Raw genomic sequence first — 24,566 nt, 5'->3', positions numbered from 1 at the left:
CCACTATACAGCACAGTCATTTATTATAAACTGCAAATTACTGTAACCTATGGTTCTTTGGTCTTATAAATCTTGTCTTTTTGTGCCCCCCATGGAGGCTCTTTTCCCTTTACTTCTACTATAGAGGTACAAACAGTGCATGTATATTGCAGTCACATGCACCACTCTCGTCATACAAGAAATCCCAGCAATCCCTACTGATTCTACAGCACATGTGCCCCCATTTTCAAGTATTCGTGCTGGTACCATGTGAATATCGATTTTATCAATAAGCAGTTTGCTCTGCTTTTATGTGCCAGAACTGGCTATATGGCAGGATTTACTGTAGTCTCAGAAGCACACTGTGCAGGGTGGCTATATTCCCACATGCAGTGGGACGATTTAGAACGAACATAGCCCCCGGGTCACGTAGGAAGTTTAATGTATTTTTTGTGCTCTGCTTTTATGTGCCAGAACTGGCTATATGGCAGGATTTACTGTAGTCTCAGAAGCACACTGTGCAGGGTGGCTATATTCCCACATGCAGTGGGACGATTTAGAACGAACATAGCCCCCTCACGTAGGAAGTTTAATGTATTTTTTTGGATTTGCTGTCTGACGCTGCCATTAGTAGTGACACACATGACTACAAATAAAAGTTTTTATATATTGGGCTTATTGACATACTAATCCTTTCAAGATCAGAGATCATTAATGCCTAAAATATTTTTATAGGACATAGAGTACTTCTTAAACTCTGGATTGTCAGAAAAAAAAAATAGCTAGAGAGGTTTTTTTGTGCACTGAAAAAGAAATACACCAGCAGCTGTCAAGATGGCTGTTTACAAACAATACCATGTGACCTCAGCTCTCAGCCTCAGCGTCCTCACATCTAATGCAAGTCAATGGACGTGCATTCGATGTGATAACGTCAGTGGTCCTTAAAGCGCCAAAGCCCATGGTTCGATGGCCGCCTAGCTGCCCGGCTGGACCAGAGGATCAGGTAAGTATATTTGCTTTATTTGACTCCCCATACAAAATTAGCATTTAAGCCTTGCAGTGCAGAGGTAGCCCTACTACAAGGGTAAATTTTTTTTAATTCATGGAGTTCCTCTCTAAGGCTGGGTTCACACCATTTACCAGACCAGATCTGAAACATAGTGCATTGCGTTTTTACCGCAATTGGAATTTTTTTTTTTTTTTTTAGCTTAACCCGTTGCACACCGCGGGTTTAAACCCCTTTTTTACAGGTGCCTTCCTTGCATTTTTTATGTGTTTTTATGTGTTCCAGTGCATTCCAGACCAGACAAAATAGGACAAGAAGTGTTTTTCTGGCCTGGTCTGGAACGGATCAGGAATACACAATCAGGCCTATTCTATAAAGAAACTACCAGAAGAAAAGTGCTAGTGCCACACTGGTCCTTGTAAAGAATAAGCCTAGGTGACTTAAATCACTCTTAAGTTTATGGAACATTTATTTTCATTTAATGATTTATACTGTATACTATCTGCCACATTGGATTGCTCTTTAGGAGTTGTACTTACTGTAATAACCAATTAAGACTGTATTTTCAATCTGAAATCGCGTGGCATTATTTTCAGCCCATTCCTAAAGACAAAAAGAAACATTCAAATATTGGATCGCTGTAAATAACACTTTGTATTTCTTTTTATAGTATGCCAGTTTTCCAAATAGTGTTTTTCCACACCCATTCATGAATATGTCTGAATCAATGGGTTTTATTGCGAAAATATATACACCTGCAGCAGCTGAAAACATGCACAACATCCTCGGAAATTAGTTATCAACCCATTCATACTTTTGTTCTTTATAAAATGCATTTTGAGGGATTATTTATGTATTGTGCTATAGAAAAATATGCAATATGTTTTACAAGTATTTGACTTTGGTGTATACCAATTGGAAAAAAGAAATGCGTGATGCGTTCGTATTTTAAATGCTTTAAGAAAGCTACACAATTGCAAAAATTCAAGAACTGTAGATAAAACAAAGTGTCTGTGTTGACGGGTTTCAGAACTGCTTCTCTTCCCATACAAGTGTATTGGAAATCAAAGTCAGCTTGAAGCAGCTAGCATACACTTGTCAATAAATTCTGAATGATCTCAGAAGCAACTCAAACTGAGGTCAAAAGCACACTGCACTTGCCCACAGACACAAACCCAAAGCCCATCATCAAGACTCATCCATACAGAGATGGCTAATGATTATATTTTAGTGTATTCCTCCATTAAAGCAAACTAGACTGAAGTTGGTGATTTTACAATAGGACAGTAAAAATCTCCATTAAGCCAGAAATGTACATAGTGCATGAGGTGAGTGTACTCTGTTAATCACATCTAACTCTCTGCATTCTGTACGAGAAAGAGTTGTCAGTGCTCTTGTATTGTTATTACACACTTTTGTCCAACAGTTAAGTCGTTGGCTTCATAGGATTCTATAAAGCAGACAGCTTCCAATTAACTAAAGCACTGAGAATGGAAGTGTGGGGTAACAGTACCCCATTGTTGACAGCCACTTTCAGACAGATCTTCCAGGTAAAGGATGCAATTAAGGAAGGTCTAAAAATTATTTTTCTTGTTCCAATGGCAGAACAACTGCCACGGAGGATGATCAAGAGAGGAAGGTTGTGCTGAAATGTGGATAGATGTAAGGAATATAAACTACAATGTAATATAAACCCACATTTAAATTAGATGGAAAATTATATAGAAAGCATTAGACATAGCGATCTAAGACAGGAATTTAAAAGAAGAGTATGGTTAAGTATCAGGAGCAGGTCTGGGACCATAAATAATTTGCAATTACCTTTTCCAGTGGCACTGACACTGGTCTGTGATAAAAGCAGCCTCAGTAGACTCTTCTCACAGATATGATAATATATATAGGTTCAAATAGGCAACTTTTGCAGACAGAAAGTAGGTCGAAGTGTTAAGAACCTTTCTTTCCAGGAATTGAAAGATGAAAGGGAGTAAAAACAGACTGAAAGCTTCGAAGATAGATGGGGGTCAAGAATGATTTTCTTACATGTATGTTTTAGTGAGACAGTACCTGAAAGCAGAAAGATAATATAGAATATAAAAAGGTTTTAATGCCTTTAGTCTTACGAGCTGCTTTTTCAACAAAAATACACTGGTCATTACATATACGATCATGCCTATATTACCAGGAGTTTGAGTCCCTGTGCTCTGTTGCTATGCTTAAACAAGGTCACTGCTGTCAGTTATAAGGTGAAAGCACTCAGAGGTGGCTACACATAAAAGCTGTCCATTCTATTATGCACAAATGCCAAACCATTCTGATGGACAAACCTTCAGCACTTCCTGTTAGTGTTGAAGCTTGCTGGCCACTCCCTGCCTCCTGCACATTACTACTGGCAAGTGAGGTAGCCTATGACTGTGATAACCAACAGAAATGTAGGGGAGGGAGTTTCAAGGGAGAACAGCCTAGCATTCAGGCGCAACAGGTACAGAGACCTATACTTTATTTCGGACAGCAGATTCTTTATTTAGGTGTAGTGACAGAACTGTTTTAAAGGATTTATTGTTAGGTTGTTTAAATTAACTTGGAAAGCAGTACTTCTTTCATTCCTCAAGGTTTAGATGTGTTGATAATTTCAAACAAGACAGAAACTTCTGTCCTTCTTTTGTCTTTCTTTAAACTGGACTATCGATGGTAGATGTCAGTAAAGGTAAAAGATAAAGCAAGAGTTGGGAGGAATTTTTCCAGGTGCCGTTTGTACCAATGTCAAGGAGCAAGACATTCATTATGGTGTGCACAAACAAATCCTCTAGCTGCACTTGAATTCTGCATTAGGAACCATCAACTAGGACAAAACCTTATCTCTGTTTTCTGAAGATGGCTTCCACTTGGCATCAAAGGAAAAAAATTCTATCAGCTGCGGGAAAAGTTTCTGTTTGAATTGCAACTTGATCAATGTTCATATTATATGCCAAGATGGAGAGGGGAATGATGCTGTGAAGAATAGGAGGAGGAATAAATTGCAGAATGGCTCAGCAAGATCGAATTTAAATAGAATGTGTATGAACTCAGAATTGTGATTGGGTGCAACATACTTGTTGTGACTGGGTGTAAGAAATTAATGTTCACAATCTTGATGTTGTATGCAAGCTTTTTTACTATCATCTGCTTAATACACTTAGATATACATGCACTAATTTAGAGTATGTTGATAATAACATTATGTTAAAAATAAAAAGGTGCAAGCATGCAGTCTAAGTATGAGAATGTGGGGAAGAGCCACAGCTGAAATCTACACGTTTTACAAGTTAAAGCACAAGGCCACCTTTTTTTAAGGTTTGGAGATAGTAGGAAGGAGTTAAAATTTATTTTTTGGTGCATTTACATGCATATTTGTGCATTCCAGTGCAAAAAAAAAGCATGCTGTACTTTAAAAAAAATTAATAAAAAATAGGATGCCAAAAGGCTGAAGAATACTTCAACAAGCAGACAAAAAGTTAAAAGGAAGGGCAGAACCCGGTCCTAAGACGAAGCTCAGCAAGAGCCGCCAAAATATAAAGGAGCAACAGGCTGGTACCCTGCCCGGGGACCTGAAGGAAAACAAAAGGAAACCAAGCTAACAAAAAATAGCAAACTATAAAGAAAACATACACAGCACGACCCACATTAAGCAAGGAGGAGAGAAATCCTTCAGAGAACAGGAGGCAGAAACAATGAAAAGACACTGTGCCAGGTAAGGCGAAAGCCAAGAACAACATAAAACATAGACGACCAAGGAGAAACGCCCCTCAGAAAAGGAAAATAATGAAGGTGAGATAAAAGAATGTAAGGCCAAGAAAAGGCCCCAGCAAGGCACCCATGCTCAAACACCACTTAAGGTACATACACAACCCCCCACCCCAAAAAAAAAAAAAATCACAAAGACCAAAAACTTTATACCTCACACCTGAACAAGAAATACTTCCATGTGTGCAGCAGACATACAGAAAAGACAGAAACCTGTCTGGAACTGTGCAGGGATAACCAACCCCGACAGACCCCTGAATATAAGATCTGCTCAGCCGTGCAGCCAATGACCATAATGTATGGAAAGAACTAGCAGTTAGAACAGTAGCCCTTAGAACAGTAAAAAACAGGCAATTTGGAACAGCTCATGGAGAGTCTGCCAGAAACTCAAACAGGTCAGAAAGCCACAACGTCTACACTAACCTGAAACTACCACTGAAAACTCCTTCACCTCGACCCTAGATGATAGTAGGCGAGGAAGGGATGACAAAGATACAGATCCTGCAGAATAGATCCAATGGAGTCATTAGATCCCTTAGCAGGGGATTCTATAAACAACTGGAGACAAAACAAGGTAAAACGAGCACTGAGTCTGGATGACTAGCTCCAACGTCTCCTGTCCACAACACTGCAGAGATCACAGCACAGCAGAGGGAGCAGAAACCATGGTCCCAAGTAGGGATGCACAGATACTCTTTGAGTACCAGTGCAGATACTTGGCATTTTCATGAGAACTACCAGGGTTGCAGCTGGGACCTGGCTCTGACGCTCCACCCCTGTACTGAAATCATTAGTCTGTATTGTTTTAGAAAAACTGTCACATGACAATAAACAAAAATGTATCAGTACTCGTACCTGTAAGTACTCGTACTCGCAAAACTGGTATCTGTGCATCCCTTTATTTATATTTATAAAAACAAAATCGTACATTAGAACAGAGATGTACAAATTCCAGGAGCTCCGTGTGCTCCTTACAAATGACAGCTGCCTCGTAATTTTTGAATTTTTCTCTAGTGTAGTCTTGGAGCTCAAAAGTATCGGTACATGTACTCGTTCTTGTACTGAGTACTGTACTTGGTATCTGTGCAACCCTAGTCCCAAGCACAGGCACTGCGGGCTAAGCAAACTGGTAATCCACTGTCCAGCTTCCACACAGTGAGAGCAGGAAGGTAGAATCTGAAAATCCAACTAGACCAGAATCCTCCCCACCGCCTACATCATAGCAAAAATAATTTGGGGTCATCTCACCTCTGACCGGTATTGTGCCAAGGTTTTGTTGCCCTATGCAGGATCTGAGCACACAATCTGGTATTTGCAGACAAGTCACTTCAACGCTGCACCACCATCTGAGGGATCCAAATGCTCCCTAATGACAGAAACCCCAATGCAGGACTCCCAGTCAGAATGGCAAGAGTGGCAGTAGCCACCAAAAACTAAGATCTCCAAACCCAAAATCAGGACATGCTGAGAAGATCCATCCAGTGTCAAGTCCCATCATGCATAGGACCCATCCCCAGACTGACCCACTAGCACGCATAAAAGAGGACCACAGAAATATCAGAGTAACACACTAACCCCAGGGGTGGATCTGCAAGCCAACGGGTCAGGGACAACCTGAACCACAGGAACAGGCAAGTAGATTGTCCATGGAGACAACAGATGCATTCTGCCAAAGGGAGAGGAACTGTAGGGATCCGAAAAAGATAAAAATAATGCCTCAAAAAAGGACCCCCTGGAAGTAATTACCAATCCGATCCAGAACTCTCGTACACAAAATGACAAGTAAGATGACCCCTGAACCACAGAGTCCTAGCATAAAAAACACTGGAAACAGAGGAAGAGCTGGTTATTAGCAGCTGAGGGAAGGGAAGAAGCAGCCATTTAAGTGCTGTGAGCCTTCCAAGGTGCAGGGACAGGAGAGAAGCCTATGGCACAGGCTTCCAGGCCCGAGCGACATAGTGATAGAATGCTATAGAACTCGGAGAGCAACATCACTGTGAGCCTCCTACACAGTACAGAGAATGAACAGAGTGCTAGGCCACCAGATTCTGAGGAGGTCGGAGAGACAGCAGAGGAAGGTTGTTGAAGAACTTGGAGAGCATTGCTACCGAGAACCTCTCCACAGACAGACAGAGAGAAAAAAGGACAGTGGCAGAGGCTTCAATGCCACAGAACACCGATACGGAAGACTCAAGGGAAACTTCCTGGCTCAAACTGTAGCCAGGACAAAATCTAGGCACTCCAAGCATCAACTACTACAGTGCAAAGTTTCAAAGACACATAATGCTAAATGTAACCTACAAGGACTGAACCATTTGCATTGCACCCTGGTCAAACATTATGCAGACTAGGCCTCATCAAAGATCATCTAGCTATTCTACATGGGAATATCTAACAAACCCAGAAAGAAAAACAAAGTACCAAAAAAAAAAAATGGCAAACACACTGGACACGGAGAACCAACAGTAACGCCACCACTAAAAAGTAGAGTGTCCAGAGCCAAATGAGGTACATCAGAAATATGGAGCACAGACAAATTAAAAGGTGCTAAGGCTTCCAGATAAAGTAAGCTATGCCAGTCCAGATTGGTATTAAGGCGAAAACTATGGACTAGACCCATAGGATCAAGAAAAGGGAACGGGTCTTCCCTTTTCCTTATCAGAACTGCAAAAAATTGGAACAAAAAATTGGAACAAAAGACCTGCAAGAACAGCATGAAGGTATGTAAATCCATGTAGGTACCCAGGCAGGTCAGACAAAACAAGAGGGAAGGATCCATAGATCCAAATGCCAGAACCACCCGAGCGGCCACATGGAGCTGCTGCCCCCAGGAGTCCAACATCAGACCTGTGAGCTAGAGACACACAGCCTCCTGATTGACCCCACTTAGCAGCAGCAACTGGATCACCCTGCCCAGGGAGTGCCACAGCAGACCTGGGACCTCTGTCTCCCAGGAGTCCTACATCAGACCTGTTAAGCTGCGGACACCGGACCTCCTGGGTGACCACGTGATGGAGCACATGGAGCCACGATGCCCAGATCGGCCTACTGAAGCTGTGCTGCCCAAATGTCACAATGCCGCTAAGACTTGTAGGCAGCTGCAACCACATGGAATCCAGATCACCCATGTTAGGCCGCAGCCACTAAGGAATAAGCAGCCACATGGAGTTGCCGCCAGCATGCTAGAATAGCAACCGCACAAACACAACAAGGCAGTACCCTGACCGTGAACAGGAAACCGCAAAATACACTTTCCACATTGACACACCAGAAAAAACACCCCTGATGCAGATACCCCCATAGGGAGCACCCATGTCATACAGTAAGCACTACAAAAGCACAGGGAAACAGGGAGGCGAGAGCTACCCCTGACCACTCAAGCCCCACCATAGCAAGAGGAGGGCAGGAAGGTTAAAGTACTTATTAGCTGCAGGATCCGGGAAGGGTGCCATCTCCCAGAACAGTACAACAGCAGTTGTGTACTGCTGTTGTAGTACAAACAGTTTTGCTTGATCTCCCAGAACAGGACGCCTCCTGTTGCGGCTGTTGCAGCCGACCCTGCACATATATAAGGTCCTATATGCTCTGCATGCACGCGGAGCTGGAGAGACTACTAGGATCTGAATCATCTTGGCGCCCAGCTCAGCTGTTGATTAAAGGTCTGGAAGACAGATGAGAAAGTAAAAAGAAAAAATGCCCTGCACAAAAGAATAAGAACTAAGATTCCAAGCAGGGAACTTAGGTCCTAACTTCTTGACACTAGGCAAAAACTGAGCTGCCTCTTGCATTTGGGGGGGGGGTATGGCCACTAGCAGGACCTGCCCCTAGGCTGTGCTTTTCTTTTGCGCCTAGTGCCCTACTCCTGATGGTAGCGCTATAACCCATCGGTCAAGATCTGAAGATCTCTGCTGTCTCCTTCAATGAACAGAAGAGAAAATTCTGGAACTGGACGCAATGGTACAAACTAGTCTCATAAAAAACGTTCTGGTCTGAAGATGGCCCTAAGTCTGGTCAGGCAGCAATTATGCACACAAAGTGTGTTTTAGTGTCCTTCTCTCTCCACACAAGTCCATCAGTTTGGTCAGGCAGCAATTCTGCAGAGTGACTGTTTTGCTTTTACTCTCTCCAAACGAGGCCATACATCTAGTCAGGCAGCAGTTTTGTACATTGACTGTAGTTTACTGTTCCTCTTTGTATACAAGAGTCTGTTAGTCTGACCAGGCAGCTATTATGCAAACTGATGTGCTTTACTGTCCCTCACTCTCCACAAAATTCCATCAGTTTGATCAGGCAACAGTTCTGCAGAGTGACTGTGCTTTACTTTCACTCTCTGTCTCTCAACACAAGTCAGTTAGTCTGGTCAGACAGCAATTATTCACCAAACTCGTGCTTCACTGTCTCTCTCTCTCCACACAAGTCGTTGGGTCTGATCAGGCAGCATTTCTACCCAGAGCCTGTCCTTTACTGTCCCTCTCCACCCAAGTGTTTTAATCTGATCAAGCAGCAATTATACACAGACTGTTCATTACTGTCCGCCTCTCTCCACACTTTTCTGTCAACCTAGTTACACAGTAAAGCTGCATTCACACCTATATTGTGGGTGCAATTAGGGATTCCTGCATCAGGAACTTGTGATTTCCTGCATCAGGAATCCCTAATTTGCCATTTACAAGCGACAGTTGTCACCGGTTCAAGTTAATGATCGGGTGATAGTCGAACGCTGGCACACCGCATGTAGATCTTATGTGATATGATGACATGCAGTTAGGAATAGATCACTATACCTGGACACATCAATAGTGCAACACACATGCAACGTGTTGTTGTAGTACATGATGCCATGCTGTGTTAGGGTTGCCAATTCTTTATTTTAAAGGGCTGGCAGTGCTTTACGAAACTGAAAGAACAGACATGAACCTTTTTTTGTGCATTGCAGTGCAGATGCATCGCCCACTTTACTTGCTGTAGTTGGAAGCATCATTCAAAATTTTTAGAACTGCAATAAACAGCAGTTCTTGCATTGTGTGTTTGCTGCAGTAATTAAAGTTTTACCATAATGCATCCGTGTGATGGGCCATAAATCTACAGTAAAAGACTAAAACAGTTTTAGATGTAGTTTTAGCATTTACTGAGTAATTTTAATTATTGCCTGGAGTTGCTATTCAAAGAAGGCTCCCGTCTTCACGACTGTAACTGTAGTGCGCTATAAACAGTTCCTATGTAAGGACATGCTTGGCAGTCTCAGACCTTCCATACAATTAACGGGTTTACAGATAATGCATTCTGGATACTGACAAATTATGAGTCAAAACAAGACTTTACTATTGCAAAACAAGTTAGATAAGCACTTATAGCAGACAAAAAAAAACCCGCCAGGTCAACAGCTCTATAAACAAATACAGGGCAAAACCATACCTTAAATGTGCCATTTTCATTCTTCATATAAGAAACAAGGAAAATGTCCACAGGCAGCAGAGCAGAGGTGATCAGAGCAATAGCGAGTGAACAGATTGCTGTAATCGTTGAAACCACTTCACTTTCTTGACGACTTTGATATTTTCGAACATATATCCAGCAAAAAGCCAAAATAGCCTAAAAAAAAAAAATCAACAAAAAAAAAAAATTACACAAATTACCACTAAATTTCAAAATGACCAGTTGAAAAAAACCAAACACTCAGCTACAAGAATTGGGAAGGATTAGATTGAAAGCATCAAACAATACATATGGCATTTAAAAATGGCTTCATGGTCAGAAACAGTAGGCTTTTCACTATTTTTGTGTCTGGTAAATAGACGTATAAATAAATATGCCCAAAATAAAAACAGTTGTTTTATCCACCACTCTTTTGTAGCATGCATTTAATAACCATAGTTTATACCTGTGGTTTCTTGGATGCGCCAATTCCTATCACAAATACATACATTTTTTATTTTTTTTAAAGGCACTTTTAGTATTTACTTGCTCAAACAGATGGAAACACAACTGCAAAACACACATTAATTTACAACCTGGTTAGCAATTTACAGCCCTCAGCAAAAATAACTTCTAAGGCTGTTGGCCTGAACTCTAAAACATTATCTGAAATCAGCTTGCTGTTAGTAAAAGGTTCTCCCATAAATTCCCATTTTATATTATCTTTGCCAGTGAGTACCTATGCTTTTCTCCTAAAAACCTTCCAGAGTCAAAAGCCTAGAAAAAAACTGCCAGGATAGATAGGAGCTGCTAATGCCAACTTGTTTGACGTTTTAAGCTCTGTCATTCTTTTACTAGCTACACTAACTACAGAGCCACTGACTTGGAATAAGCATGTACATATTAGTTGCCCCAGCACCTGGCATGCAATTGCTTGTTCCAAGTTGGTCACTGTCCAGACACGGATAGAAGGATACAAACACCAGCCTCGAAGCATGTATCTTTAAAAACAAGTCAGCAATGACAGCTCCCTTTTTTTACAGGGTAAAATGAGCAGGATAGTTAGGGGACACAGTAAAGGAAGGTAAAAATCTCTGGGCAAAAATTTATTTTTCCAACATTGCCTTGTTAAAGCGACACAAAACCCTCAGCTTTTTTTCTCCTTATACAAATCTACACAATGAACATTCTCCAAAGCCACGTTTATTTATGTTTTAAAATAAACTCTTACTATTTTAATCCCTTTAGAAAGTCTGCTGTGATCACTCCTGTGTCTCTTATCTCCCCTCACACTTCTTGTCACTTAGTAAGAGCCATGCACGTTGATTCTGGTCACATGGACATCTTTCTTTGACTACAACTGCCAAAAGCCAGATAGGTATCTCTGACTGCACACAGCTGCCTCCTTCCCCCTCACTTTGCTCACAATAGTAAATAAGAAAAGCAAGTGGTGGTCAAATCCTGGGTATTATGTGCCACACCCCTGTTTTGTAATGAAAAAAGGAGCAAGTAAAAGTGGGGCTTTATGGGCACCAAAAAATGACAAGTCACAAAACACTCAAAGATTGGCTAGAAAGTAATTTTATTAGATACATACCGTATTTTTCGCTCCATAAGACGCACTTTTTTCCCCCCAAAAGGAGGGGGAAAATGTGCCTGCGTCTTATGGAGCGAATCCCGACGCCCGAGACATGCAGTTTCGGGCGCCGGGCGAGTAGTAGGAGCCACTGCTCGTTTAATACGAGTGATCTAATGAGATCACTCGTATTAAAGCCGAGCAGCGGCGGCGGCGATCGTATTCAGCAGTAGGAGCCACTGCTTGTTTAATACGAGTGATCTAATGAGATCACTTGTATTAAAACCGAGCAGCGGTGACGATGGAGATCACCATAGAGTAGACGAAGAATGGACTTTCTTCGTCTGCCCTGTGTGATCACTGAGACCGTGGCGCTGTAATCACAGCGCCACCTGTCTCAGCGGTCACTAACTGCAGCTTCTGTCACAGCTTCTGTCATAGAAGCTGTGTCAGAATCTACAGTCTGTCGAGTGCTCCATAAGGCGCGCCGGACCTCCCTGCGTCCTATGGTCCGGTGCGTTTTATGGACCGCAAAATACGGTAATTAAAATTAATAGAAAACGACCGTAATAAAAATGCTGGACTAAATGCCTCCGATATCCACTCTGTATCAAGGTTTAGATGTTTTGAACATGATTACATTAGCATATTACATAATTCAATTGATAAATACCGTATGAGTATGATACATCAATTAAAGAACGATTAAATATCAATAATTCAGATCTTAACTGAGGCCCAAGGAGTGGATAGTATGGAATATTCAAAGCGTTTCATCAGGAGGGGAGGCAATCAGCCCCAAGCAGAGCCAAATGGACACATGCGCAATGTGGTGACCGATAGCCAAAGAAAACAGGTGCCCCCAGATCGTGGGAAAGGAGACCAGGACCGCAGCGGCTGGATGTAGAGGGGTACTTTATTAATGTCAATATGTTAGGATGAAAATAAGAGCCTCAGAATCACCGGTTCATCTGACTTCCAATGGTGAGAAGGATTCCCAAAGCAGCAGCAGGGGGAAAGGACGAATGGCACCCCAATTCCGCACGGTCCTCAGAGCAAAATTCCAGCTCCTTACAGAGTCTTGGGTGGAGGATTTGTGAGCGGAGACTGAGACAATACGGATACAGAAAGTTCCATTAAGGAAGCCGGTGGCATGTAATGACTCGCTGCCCAGCTTCCTGATTAGGCCAATCAGGAACCCGGAGGGAGGGTAAAAACTTGCCGCCCAGCTTCCTATTTAGTTAGGAAAGCTGCCCAATCAGGAAGCCAGACAGCGAGTCATTACACTGACTGACTGGAGATTGACTACTGAAGACTGAAAGAAGGTCTTAAAGGATGGTTCCTCGGTGTGCGACACCAACTGTAGGAAATGGAGGAAGAAGGGTGATGGTCTGGGGCTCTTTTGCTGGATCCAGCGTCGGTGACTTGCACAGAGTGAGTGGCACCCTGAACCAAAACTACCACCATTTTGCATTGCCATGCAATACCCTCTGGTGTATTCTCAGCAAGATAATGACCCAAAACATACCTCCAGGCTGTGTCAGGACTACCTTAGAAGAAAAGAACAAGATGTTAGGCTTCTAATCATGGAATGTCCAGCACAGTCTCCAGACTTAAAACACCATCAAGCTGGTTTGGGATTAAATAGACAGAAGGGTGAAATAAAAGCAAACTACAAGTGCAACACATTTGTGGAAACTTCTGCAAAAGTGTTTCCAAACAATATTTGATTTCCGTTCTACAAAGAACGCCACAAGTATTATACTATATATTTTATACTCAAAAGAAAAGTATAATCACAATGTGCAATTCTGTCGCTCCCTTCCGTGTCACAAAAGCCTACGCCCTCCTCCATGTCTGTTGTATACACTCGGGGAAGAGCAGACTCAAACTATAAGGCTGGGTTCACACCTGGGCGTTACTATAGGCGCGTTTTTAGCACGCTTTTTAGTTCAGTGAAACGCATGTTCGACGCTTGTTTGTATACCTCCCTGGCAGTATGATTTATTTTTATCTCTATCGTTTTTTTAAACTTTCACACTTCCCGCCGGTTCAGCCCCCCTGCGACGCGGACGCTCGCAAGGGACGGAACCCGGAAGACGGCAGCTGCCGGAGGACACATTAGGGATCACAGACAAGGTAAGACATACGCTGTATTCCCGAGTGTGGCTCGGGGTTACCGCTTTGTTAACCCCGAGCCACACTGGGAAATACCAATTGATACGCGCGGAAATCCGCTCCCAAAAAAAGCTCCTGTACTTGTTCGGGCGTAGGGCGTTTTTCAGCGCGTTTCTACGTGCTAAAATACGCTAAGGTGGGAACTATGCCCATAGGAAATTATGGGATTGCACTTGTTGAGTGATTTTTAGCGCTTCGATCAGCACTGAAAAACGCCCAGGTGTGAACCCAGCCTAATACTCTTCTTATGCTTTGAAGTTACCCTGTCGGGAGATCAACAAAAAAAGAAAACAAAAACCTGTGAAAAAGCACAATACATGCTTGTCCATTAGCCCGTTTGCTAAAACTTCGTTCAGTAGCAAAGTACCCAGAACTCATTTGATTCGACTTCTCAGGCTGGTCTCATAGCTGTTCCCCCACTGGCCACTGTGGTTCCGCCTGTTGACTCCTAGTCAATGTCAGACATAGTGCTATTTTTATTTTGTTGACTCCTTAACAGGGTCACTTTTAGGCTGGGTTCACACCTCTGGCACTCTGTCCAGCATGCTGAGATGACATTCATTTAGAATAGCACTTCAACAGATGTGTACAGAAGGTGCCAATGGCCCTAAGCAGCACATTACAACACACATACTGTGAGTTGCTGTGTGCTGTTTTTATTAAAATAAAATGTGCAGTGGTTTGGGTCTGTTGTTTCGCGTTGGCAATGGGCTGCTTATTGCAACATACATTAATGCCCGGGCAGTAACACAATGGACCAGCCTAGTGTGAAAGGGGACCTGAAAATCTTACAAATTTCTGGCAGCGGGTGGGCGTCTTTAAACGTGCCCGTTCCCCCTGGCGCGCATAAGCGAGAAACTGCTAGAAGTTGAAACAGCCAGCAATGGTTGTTCACATACAAGCAGTCTGGCCTCTGTAAAGATGCCCGATCGCTTGTATGATACACCTCTCTGTAACCCCACCTCTCCTCACCGTCCCGGGGCATCCGATCGGGGACCGGCAGTGTGGCTCCGTGCAGGGACAACGGAGGAAAGTACAAAAGTCAGAGAGAAGCTGGTGAAGCGGAGCTCTGCTTCATCAGATTCTTTTGGGGTCCCTAGGTGACATTAGGGGTCTTAGAGACCCCTGATGTCTCCATAAAGAGGACCTGTCACTGTAATTTGATATCACATAGGGGGATTCTTAGTCCCCTATGCGATAACAATAAAGTTGGGTGTAAAAAAAAATGGTCACAAAATAAATACAAATTTACAAAAACACACAAAAAAAACTCCACACAAAATGTTTATAAAGTCCCCCACCCCCACAGAGATGTTCAAAAATGTGATAAGTGCGCCTACACGAGTGAGCCCATTACGCTGCACTTGTTACATATCATCGTGGACATCAGAGTGTGAGTAATTTTAGGGCCATCAATCACTGTTAACATTAAATTGATGAGCGGTAAAAGATTTTAACCCTTTCCCTGCCAAGGACGTATGGCATACGGAGCAACAAAAGTGTTCCTGGCTGGCCTGGTCCGTATGCCATAGGGACCTGGCATTTACAGTTCTGCTATAAGCTCATGGTCGCTTTAGTATACAAAGCGCCAGGGAAGGATGAGAGACTCCATGGATCCCCGCTGCTGTCGCCCGCTTGTAGGGTCAGTGGCAGCGTAAATCCGAAGTAAAATCACGGGCGGGGGAGCGAGCGGCGGCTGGCCGCAATTCAGGATGGCTGAGCGGTGAGTATACCGGAGCCGATGTCATCCTGTCAGTTTTTGGATGACAGCGGCTCTGTAGCGTGGCCGAGCGGGGGATCGATAAATATCAGTGATATTTACCAATCCTCTGTGCAGAGCAAACACAGGAGCGATCGGCTGATCACTCCGGTGTTTGTAAATAATGGGGGACACATAATACTATGTGTCCTCAGTTATGAATGAACAGGCTTTTTTTTAACAAATGTTAAAAATAAATTAATATTGTAAAAAAAAATTATGTGTAAAAAAAATGAATTTTAAAAAAAACACAACCCCTCCCTCCCCCCATACACATAACATACACGTGCACCATATTGTGGTGTACACCATGCACATGAGCTGCAGTGCGTTGCTAAAACGCATTGCAGTGCATTATTTTTTTTAATTTCTTTTTTTCTTTAAAAAAAAAAAACAATATTTTAACTGCAGCAGCGCATGGCAGAGCTTTGTAACGCATTGCCATGTGTTGTGATACCTTGTGTTGCAATTAAGTATACACCTGTATCATTTTATCACAACACCAACACAGTGTAAAAACAATTAACATAAGTAGCTTATTTACAGTTTTGCATACCTTCATTGTTTTACCTTTTTGCAACAAAGGCGCAATTTCAAATTTGCAAATATTTGTTATTAACTCAATACAGTTTTATCTTTTAGATTGTCAGAAAATATTTTGTTTTGTGCACTGAAACCGATTTTAGTGTGCTTTTATCAATTGAATTGTGTATTTTTATCGGTTTAATATTAATTTGAGAAACATTTGCGCAATTATCGCAGGGCCTACAAATTTAGTATCACCATCTATTTATTCTACCGGGCCTATGCTTTCAGAAAATATATGATTTGGGGGGTATTTTACAAACGCTAGCAACCCAGCAGTTGAAAATCAAATCAATAGGAAAAAATTGCAAAAATGGTGTGGCCAGCTGAGTTGCAAAATGTTCCGGAGGGCTTGGCAGCGAAAGGGTTAAAGGGTCGCCTATGGCCTATTTTGGGTACGGAAGTTATTTTGCGATTTTGCAATTTTAAGGATTGACATGTCTGGTGTCTAGTCACCCAATGTGACCCCCCATCTCTTATATTTCACCAAAAAATTGGGTACCGGTAAATGTTTTATAACATAAAACGTAGGGAAAACTGATTTTATTTTATTTTTTTAGATTTTCTGTACTTTTTTTCGTTATACAGTGTAATAAAATAAATAAAACCCCAGTGGTGATTAAATACCACCAAAAGAAAGTGCTATCTGTCCCCCAAAAAATGGTAAAAAACTAATTTCAGCACAGCATTCCATGACAGAATAAATGTCAGTCAAAGTACCGCAGCGCTGAATACTGAAAAATGACCTGACCAGGAAGGGGGGTGTAAACACCCTGGTGAGCAAGTGGTTAAAATAATAAGAAATAGCCATTGTTAAAACACTGAAAGCTCATTTGGAAAAAAAAAAGCACTGCTCATTACAGCATACGAATTATAAAAGCTTATGGTAAAATAAATGGCATTTTACAATTTTCAGTAATTATTCAAATCAATAAAGACATTTACAGCAGCCTAAAATTTAACTTGGCATTCCTATTTAACAATCAAACGACAGTTAATTCAAAAACAATCCATTAGCTTCAACCATGTTATTTATTCTTCTCTTGCAAGCTTTTTATGTTGTTTTAGACTATTTAATCAAAGTAGATCCATATGCATGGACATCAAACCCACGCAGATAAGAACTCATAATCTGTTACAAAGATGGCATACTAGTGAACCAAAACAAGAAGGTTTATGAAAATATCCAGCTTCCAAATTACATTCGGGGTCTGGATCATCAAGCTGCAATATGTGATAATGCATGCTAGGGGCATATCGAGTGATCTTACTACATGTCATAATCTTTCTTGTTCATCAGAGGGAAATGTTTTATCTCTCATTAACGTCTACAATATTTCCATTTAACATCAGAGTTACAAAACCCATTAGGAGGGGAGGGAAGCTAATTGTATATTGGCTTTTTACATGCAAGCAGGCTAAAAGCTGCTTATTGTACGCCAAGCCATATTTTTACAAAATCACTAAAAATACGAGAAGTTAAAAAACAATATGCCTATTATTCTCAACTGTAGTCCTGCCCATGGCTTCCAATGCCATCTATTATGCGTTCCAACGATAGACGGCCTCTCTACAGGTATACATAGAATTCATGCATGCAAGGTCTTCTCATTGCAGAGGCCAGTTTACAGCATTCAGTGAGCTTGGTTTGGGGATTTCTGCTTTATGTTAATCCACTGGTACCATGACAACTAGTTGGGTCTCTACAAATTTGAAAAATGGCTTAGAAAGAACAGAGCTGAGCTCCTCAAGTATCCGTGGGTGTAAACCACCTAAATAAAAAGGTCCTTTTAGTCATCTTCAGGGCTTGCGCACATAAAATTCAATGGTAAAGCAAAAGCAGCTTAAAGAAGTTCAGGGACAGGTCAGAAGGAAATGAGAGCTATTTCACATTCCATGTAAATGTACAAGAAAGAATACTGCATTTAACCACCTATAAAATCCCTATATTTTTTAGCGGTAATAATGTGGAACTATACTCCATTCACCTCACTACTTCACTGACTGACATCTTTGCCTGGTCTTCTTCCATGTTTGGGATCTTCTACCATCTTAATTGGTTGGTGCCAGCTTACCCTGCCCGGCAGAGAAGATGAGCTGCGCATGCGCAGCTAAATGTACATTCTAACAAGGAGGTAAGAAGTTTTGCTGCAGTAAAAACTAAGGGGATTATAAAATAATAGCCAGGCAGATGACATTCGCATGGCACTAGCGGCCCTAGATGGCCCTGACGAGTACAGGAATTTCCTATATTCGACAGTGCCATTTAGGTGCGCTAGTGCTGTGTGAACTTTTATAGAAACTTATATAAATGAACCCCATAGTAGGTCTCCTCTGGAAAAAAAAAGGCCTGCCTGCTCACAAATTTTTAATTTCAGAGCATATTTAAACTTTAATGGCAAGCCCCTCTAGTGCAGTTGCATCAATACTAACATCATAGTGCAGATCTGCAAGATACTGTTCTTCTACACTTTACTAAGGAAGACATTTAGAGCTTATTCACACTTTAGCATTGCGGAGCATTAACCAAGGCAGGTTAACAGTTTTTATTTTAATTCATTATAAATGACCCAACATACCACAACATAATTAAAAACAGACATGCACCATTTTACATAGCAGCAGTGTATGAGCACGGTGGTGGACTGCAGTGTAGGTGTGCTACCCACTAAATAGTGCATAAAAAATGCCATTTAGAATGAAAACATCCAATAAATCTTACAAAGTTATAATCTGACCATTAGATTTTCTGCCAAACGTGCCGAAACAAACAGCTATAGTCAAATAAAATGCATCCCATGGAAATTGATGATGTGAGCAGACAAACAGAACTTCAAACAGTGCCTACAGATAAAGTTGATATACTTGAAAAAAAATAAGGAAAATGTGTCTCCTCAATCATTTATTCAACAAAAATGTCAATAGATGTAATGGTGGACTGTGGAGTATGTACATGAATTAAGAACATGATTGGGCTCAGAAACTGGAATTGCCCATTTTAGTACTTTTTGTAGGCATTTTGCATAACTGCCTACCGGTCTCGGACATTGACTCGGTAAATCGTTGACCACTCCTCCATGCAAAATTATTTCAGTTACAAGAAGTTTGTGGGTTTCCTTGCATGAACTGCCCATTCCAAATCCTCCGATACCCACCAACATTTTAGTGGGAATCAATTTAGGGCTTTTATTCCTTGTTGGATTTGTTTGCATTCGTCAGACGACTGTTGTGCTGAAAGTCCATTTCCAGTTCTACATCCGGACAGATGGTCTCACATTCTCACCAAGCAGAATTTGATATGATGCAGAATTCATAGTTAACTCAATCCCTGGAATTCAAACAGTGTCATAGACACTCATTAAAAACCTGTCTGCCGTCCATGCAACAACTCGCCACAGATTAATTTCACTCAATAAAAGGTGTATATAAATCTGTTGTAGAATTGCCTCAGGCAGAATTTTGTTTGCGACAACACGTGTGACACAATATAGAGAAGGTCTTATTTACCTCTACTTTTATTATCAATGTGGCCCTATTTCTTAATAAATTTGTTGCAGCCATAGCAACAGAATGTAAAAAGGGACACATATAAGAACAAGGTGAATGTGTTGCCTGTTTCAGAATTAACAAGAAAACTGATGCACAGCTTTCATGAACTTGGTGTAGGACTTTCTAATACCAGATAAGTGTAACAAATGCCTTACTGAATTACCCCCAATGACTGGAAGGTGACCCACCCCTGAAGATCCAAAACAAACGCAAACCCTAAGCCCTCGTTCACACCTGAACGTTTTGTAGCGCGCTCGACGAACGCTCTACAAAACGCTCAAAAATATAAATCCCATTGTATTCAATGGTCTCGTTCCCACCTTGGCGTATTTCCGCCCGTCCCTAACGCGCTGCAAAACGGCCCACGCCTGAAAAGGTACATGTACTACTTTGGGCCGTTTTGTTGCGCGTTTCCATTGGGATACAGCCAAGTAGCCTTCGGAAACGCGCGACGATCGCGCAACTTTTTTACCGCGAATCGCCTAGGTGTGAACGGGACCTAACACTTTCACCACCAGGCTTCACAGTCAGTATAAGGTTCTCTGGAAATCCTGCCTTTGGTTTATGACAATCAGATATACTGTTATAGGTAATTATATGCACTGCGCTACAAATCACCTCTAACTCCAAAATACGTGTTAACAGTGGCCAGTCTGAAGTTATATCAAATCAGACGTAAGGAATTATGCATAATCAAAATCAAATAATAAAATAGAAATATAAGTGCATGTGCCTTTTTCACCGAACGCAACAAAAAAAGAGAGAAGCACTCTTCAGCAATCACTCAAAGTGAATAACATTCAATGAGTGTCCAATAAACAAATGTTCAGAAAGAACACTCTTCAATCTGTATATCCTATTATGACCGTAATTGCCAGTACACCGGCATGTGTAAAATCATATAAGGATCCGCATTCACCAGAAAGCAAGACGGTCAGAACAGCATATAGTGCAGTGTCCACCAATCTCTGCCTTCAATCTTCTCTGATGTTAAATACTTCCAACCTTCACCCTTTTCACCTTACAAGGATCTGCAGTTCCTCAATCGCTCAAAAAACATTGAAAAATTATAGTGTACTACGTTTTTTAAAAACCAGCGCTTTATTGAAAGAATAAAACACTCCCATACAAGAAAAAACTATTTTTGTAACAATGTAAGGGTGCCCGCCTCTCCCGGCTTCAGAGCTCCAAATGGACTCGGCGCGTGGCCACGTACTGTTTGACTAATCTTTGATTTATCAGTACATTGTTCAAAAAGTGCTGTACTATTCCTATATATTCAAAGAAAGACTGTAGCTGTGCTTCAATGCACTTTTTTGAACTGCAAACATGCCTATCATGCAGATTAAATTAAATACAATGGCATTTTTTGGTTCCTGGACACTTTTGGCATCAAATGGTCAGCTCTTGTGCTGCCTTTGACGGGCCGTCCAGTCCTAGGCAAAGTAGCGATCATTGGAATTTTATGTCATTGTAGTATACTTTCCTAACAGTGAACTAATTGCCAGAAGATTTGAAATCAACCATTTTAAATCCCTTGCCAGACTCACAAACACCTGCAACCTTCTTTCTGAGGGCCTAAAAGGTGGCCATACACTTTACAACCCTTGCAAGACTTTTGTCGTGCGAGGGTTGTAAAGTAATTTAAAAAAACGTACGATCTGCCCATCTTGGACAGGCAGATCGTACTTGCGATCATCGCAAGCCCGCCTCCCTGAGGGGTGGGCTCCCGATGACATAACTGCCGAACGGGCCGGTGTGCGCGTGCGCACACTGGCCAGTTCGGCAGTTATCTCTTGATCATGCTAAAAACCAGCCAAAAATCGTACCATTCTCGGCTGGTTTTCCAACATGCTCGAAATACAAAAGTCTTCCATATACTGCACGATTATCGTACGATCGCGGGATTTCCCGCGATTCTTGTACGAGAATCGTGAAAGGTATGGGCACTTTTAGAGAGCTCTTTTAATCTTGAAGCCACGCACATCAACAGCAAATAGAACAAAACAATCCTAGATATTTTAGGTTTAAATAAAAGACAGGTTCCACCTGTATACTCCCCAAGACAATTCTAATCACAGAGACACAGAATAGCCCTGGCGAGATCGCACCCACCCTCACAGCCTTGATGAGATCCAGACCCGCCCACATAGCCATGGGGAAGACCCAGCACAGCCCCGGTGAGACCAGCACCTGCCCGCATAGCTCTGAGGAGACCTGCACTCAGCTGGCACAGCCCTGGTGAGATTGCACCCGCCCACACAGCCTTGGTGAGGCCCAGCACAGCCCAGGTGAGTCCCGGCACAGCCCTGGTGAGACCCCACACAGCCATGGTCAGACCTTGCACATCCTGGTGAGCAACACAGTTTATGTAGCTTCATATTATTCTGCATTGCTTATAATGTATTCCCGGGATTTGTAGTCCCTCTACAGCCTGGAGTCAATGGCAAAACTAGCAATGTTGCAGCGGTTGCACCTGTGACCGGGCCATGGCGCTCCACCTCTGTCCTAAAATCATTAGTCTCTAATGTTTTACAAAACCTGTCACATAACACACACAAAAAAAAAAAAAGTATCGGTAAATGATATGGGCAGGTACTTGAGGAAAAGTATCGGTACTCGGCCTGGAGAAAATGGTATTGATGCATTCCTACGCATAACACTTCAGGTATCCCAAATGTCAATAAAGATGGAACCAGCACCCAACAAGGTTAATCTGTCCACAGTAAATACATTCTGAGCTACACAGACCAAGTCAGCATTTTACACTCCTATTAAAAAAAAAAAAGATTATACTAAACTTCTAAAATATATACACACCATATACACCAATCAGCCATAACTTTTATGACCAGTGAGAGGTGAAGTGTGCAATATTGATTATCTCGTTACATTGGCACCTGGGAGTAGATAAGAGATATTAGACAGCAAGTGAAAATGTTGTCCCTGAAGCTGATGTGCAAGCGTAAGGATTAGAGCGACTGACTCTGGGGAAGAGATGGCACCAAGATGTCAAGATGCTGTATGTGAAGAAGGCAAGTGGGCAGAGGCAGTGGGATACTATGTGCAATGTTCTCCTGGGAAATCTTGGGTCCTGCCATTCATGCGGATGTTACTTTGACACATACCGCCAACCTAAACATTGTTGCTGACCCAAGTACATCCATTCCAGGAAACAGTACTCTCTGATGGCAGAGGCCGCTTCCAACAGGATGATACAGCCACATTGCAAAAATGGTTCAAGAATGATTTAAGGAGCACAACGAGTTTGGGGTGTTGACTTGGCCTACAAATTCCAATTCTCCAGATCTCAATCTAATTGAGCATCTGTGGGATGTGCTTGAAAAACAAGTGTGGTCCATGGAGGCCCCACCTTGCAATTGTCAGCACTTAAGGTATCTGCTACTGAGGGCTTGGTGCCGGATACATTAACATACCTTCAGAGTATGGAGGTATGGAGTATGGTCTAGTGGAGTCCATGCCTCGATGGGTTAGGGCTGCTTTGGCAGCAAAAGGGGGACCTACTCAATATTAGGCAGGTGGTCAAAATGTCCTGACTTCAGTGTATCTTGAAGTACTTACTTACTTAAAAGTATATATTATTTTTCTTTTTTTTAACAAAAGGTCTAGAGGTAGTGCAGGAACATTCTAAGCACAAAGTGTGAATTTCAACATTAAAAAGCTCTAATGCCCTTTTTTACCCAAAGTATTTAGCAGTGATGACACCACTATAGCAGCAAAGCCAAGGCACCTTTAGAACTTCAAGAGGGACTTCACCACCCCCTCTGCAATATTTAACCCCTGTTATCAGTTACGTAGGGTTGTTCTCAATTTACATACTCCCTTGCCCAGCAAATCCAGCACTGTCCTGTTGGAATCCACTGCCAAAGCCCACCATCCTGGTGCTCCTCAGTTATCAGGAGTTGGTTGCCTCTTCCAGGTTTAGGCAACTTGGCCCCAGATGATGAGCATCAGGTATCCCTAAAGGTCGCTTTGTGTCTCTGCTTCTGCAGCCTTCTGGGATAAATGACAGGGATATTCCAGGTGGCTGGAAGGAGCAGGACACATCATTCTTGCCTAGATAAGAATAATGGTGGGGGGGTGGGGTCAGAAAGAAAGATGACCAAAAAAAGGCCTTATTAACTGTACTTAGGGGGGTGGGGAGTTCAGGAAGGCACATTTATTTAGTGGACTAATTTAGGTGCACTTTCAAGTCTCAGGTTCCCTTGAGGCATTTCCCGGTGAAAGTTGGTGCTCCAGATCCCACCCTCTAGCCTGATGCCAGGGACTGGTTACTTGCAAGCCCACTGTGCATTGGTCGGGGGTGTGCATGGCAGGCTAACAACACAAAGGCATTGTTAGTAGCCTGTGGTTGTCATGGGCATGTGTGGAAGGAGATGTGTCTCAGACAGCTTTGCACAGGCTCGAGCCCGTACAAAACAGTGACACACCCCCCTCCCAGTTTAATCGGTTGCGGCGGGGCATTCCCCATCCCCCAGCTACACATAACAAAGGGGTGGGGAATGCCCTGGCCACAGCTGGTTGAGCCAATAGGTGGAATGTCACTGACAATTTAGCAAGGCTTGGGCAAACACAGCTTACTGCAGTTTGATCAGGCCCACTTGTGGTCTGACACTCTCCCCTCCCAGCCCAATCAGTTTTGGCCGTGATGGGGGGCTTTGTGACATGTAGCTTTGTGCTAGGAATGTCCCAGCTGCACTGCAACTTGATTGGGCTGG

At 42.3% G+C, this 24,566-nt stretch overlaps 1 protein-coding gene across 1 annotated transcript in view; it reads right to left on the bottom strand.

Annotated features, from left to right (window-relative positions):
* LMBRD1 (LMBR1 domain containing 1) overlaps nt 1–24,566 on the bottom strand; it is a 153,521-nt gene that overhangs the window by 127,763 nt on the left and 1,192 nt on the right. Inside the window, exons 2-3 of the mRNA XM_018560883.1 lie at nt 10,181–10,357; nt 1,525–1,588 (exon numbers count right to left, since the gene is read on the bottom strand). Coding sequence (XP_018416385.1) covers nt 1,525–1,588; nt 10,181–10,357 — 241 coding nt within the window. The remainder of the gene's footprint in view (nt 1–1,524; nt 1,589–10,180; nt 10,358–24,566) is intronic.

This window comes from Nanorana parkeri, unplaced genomic scaffold (genome assembly GCF_000935625.1).
Source record: "Nanorana parkeri isolate BGI_ZX_2015 unplaced genomic scaffold, ASM93562v1 scaffold484, whole genome shotgun sequence".
Lineage (NCBI taxonomy): Eukaryota > Metazoa > Chordata > Amphibia > Anura > Dicroglossidae > Nanorana > Nanorana parkeri.
The sequence above is the reverse complement of the archived record's forward strand: the minus strand, read 5'-3'. Positions and strand labels throughout refer to the sequence as shown.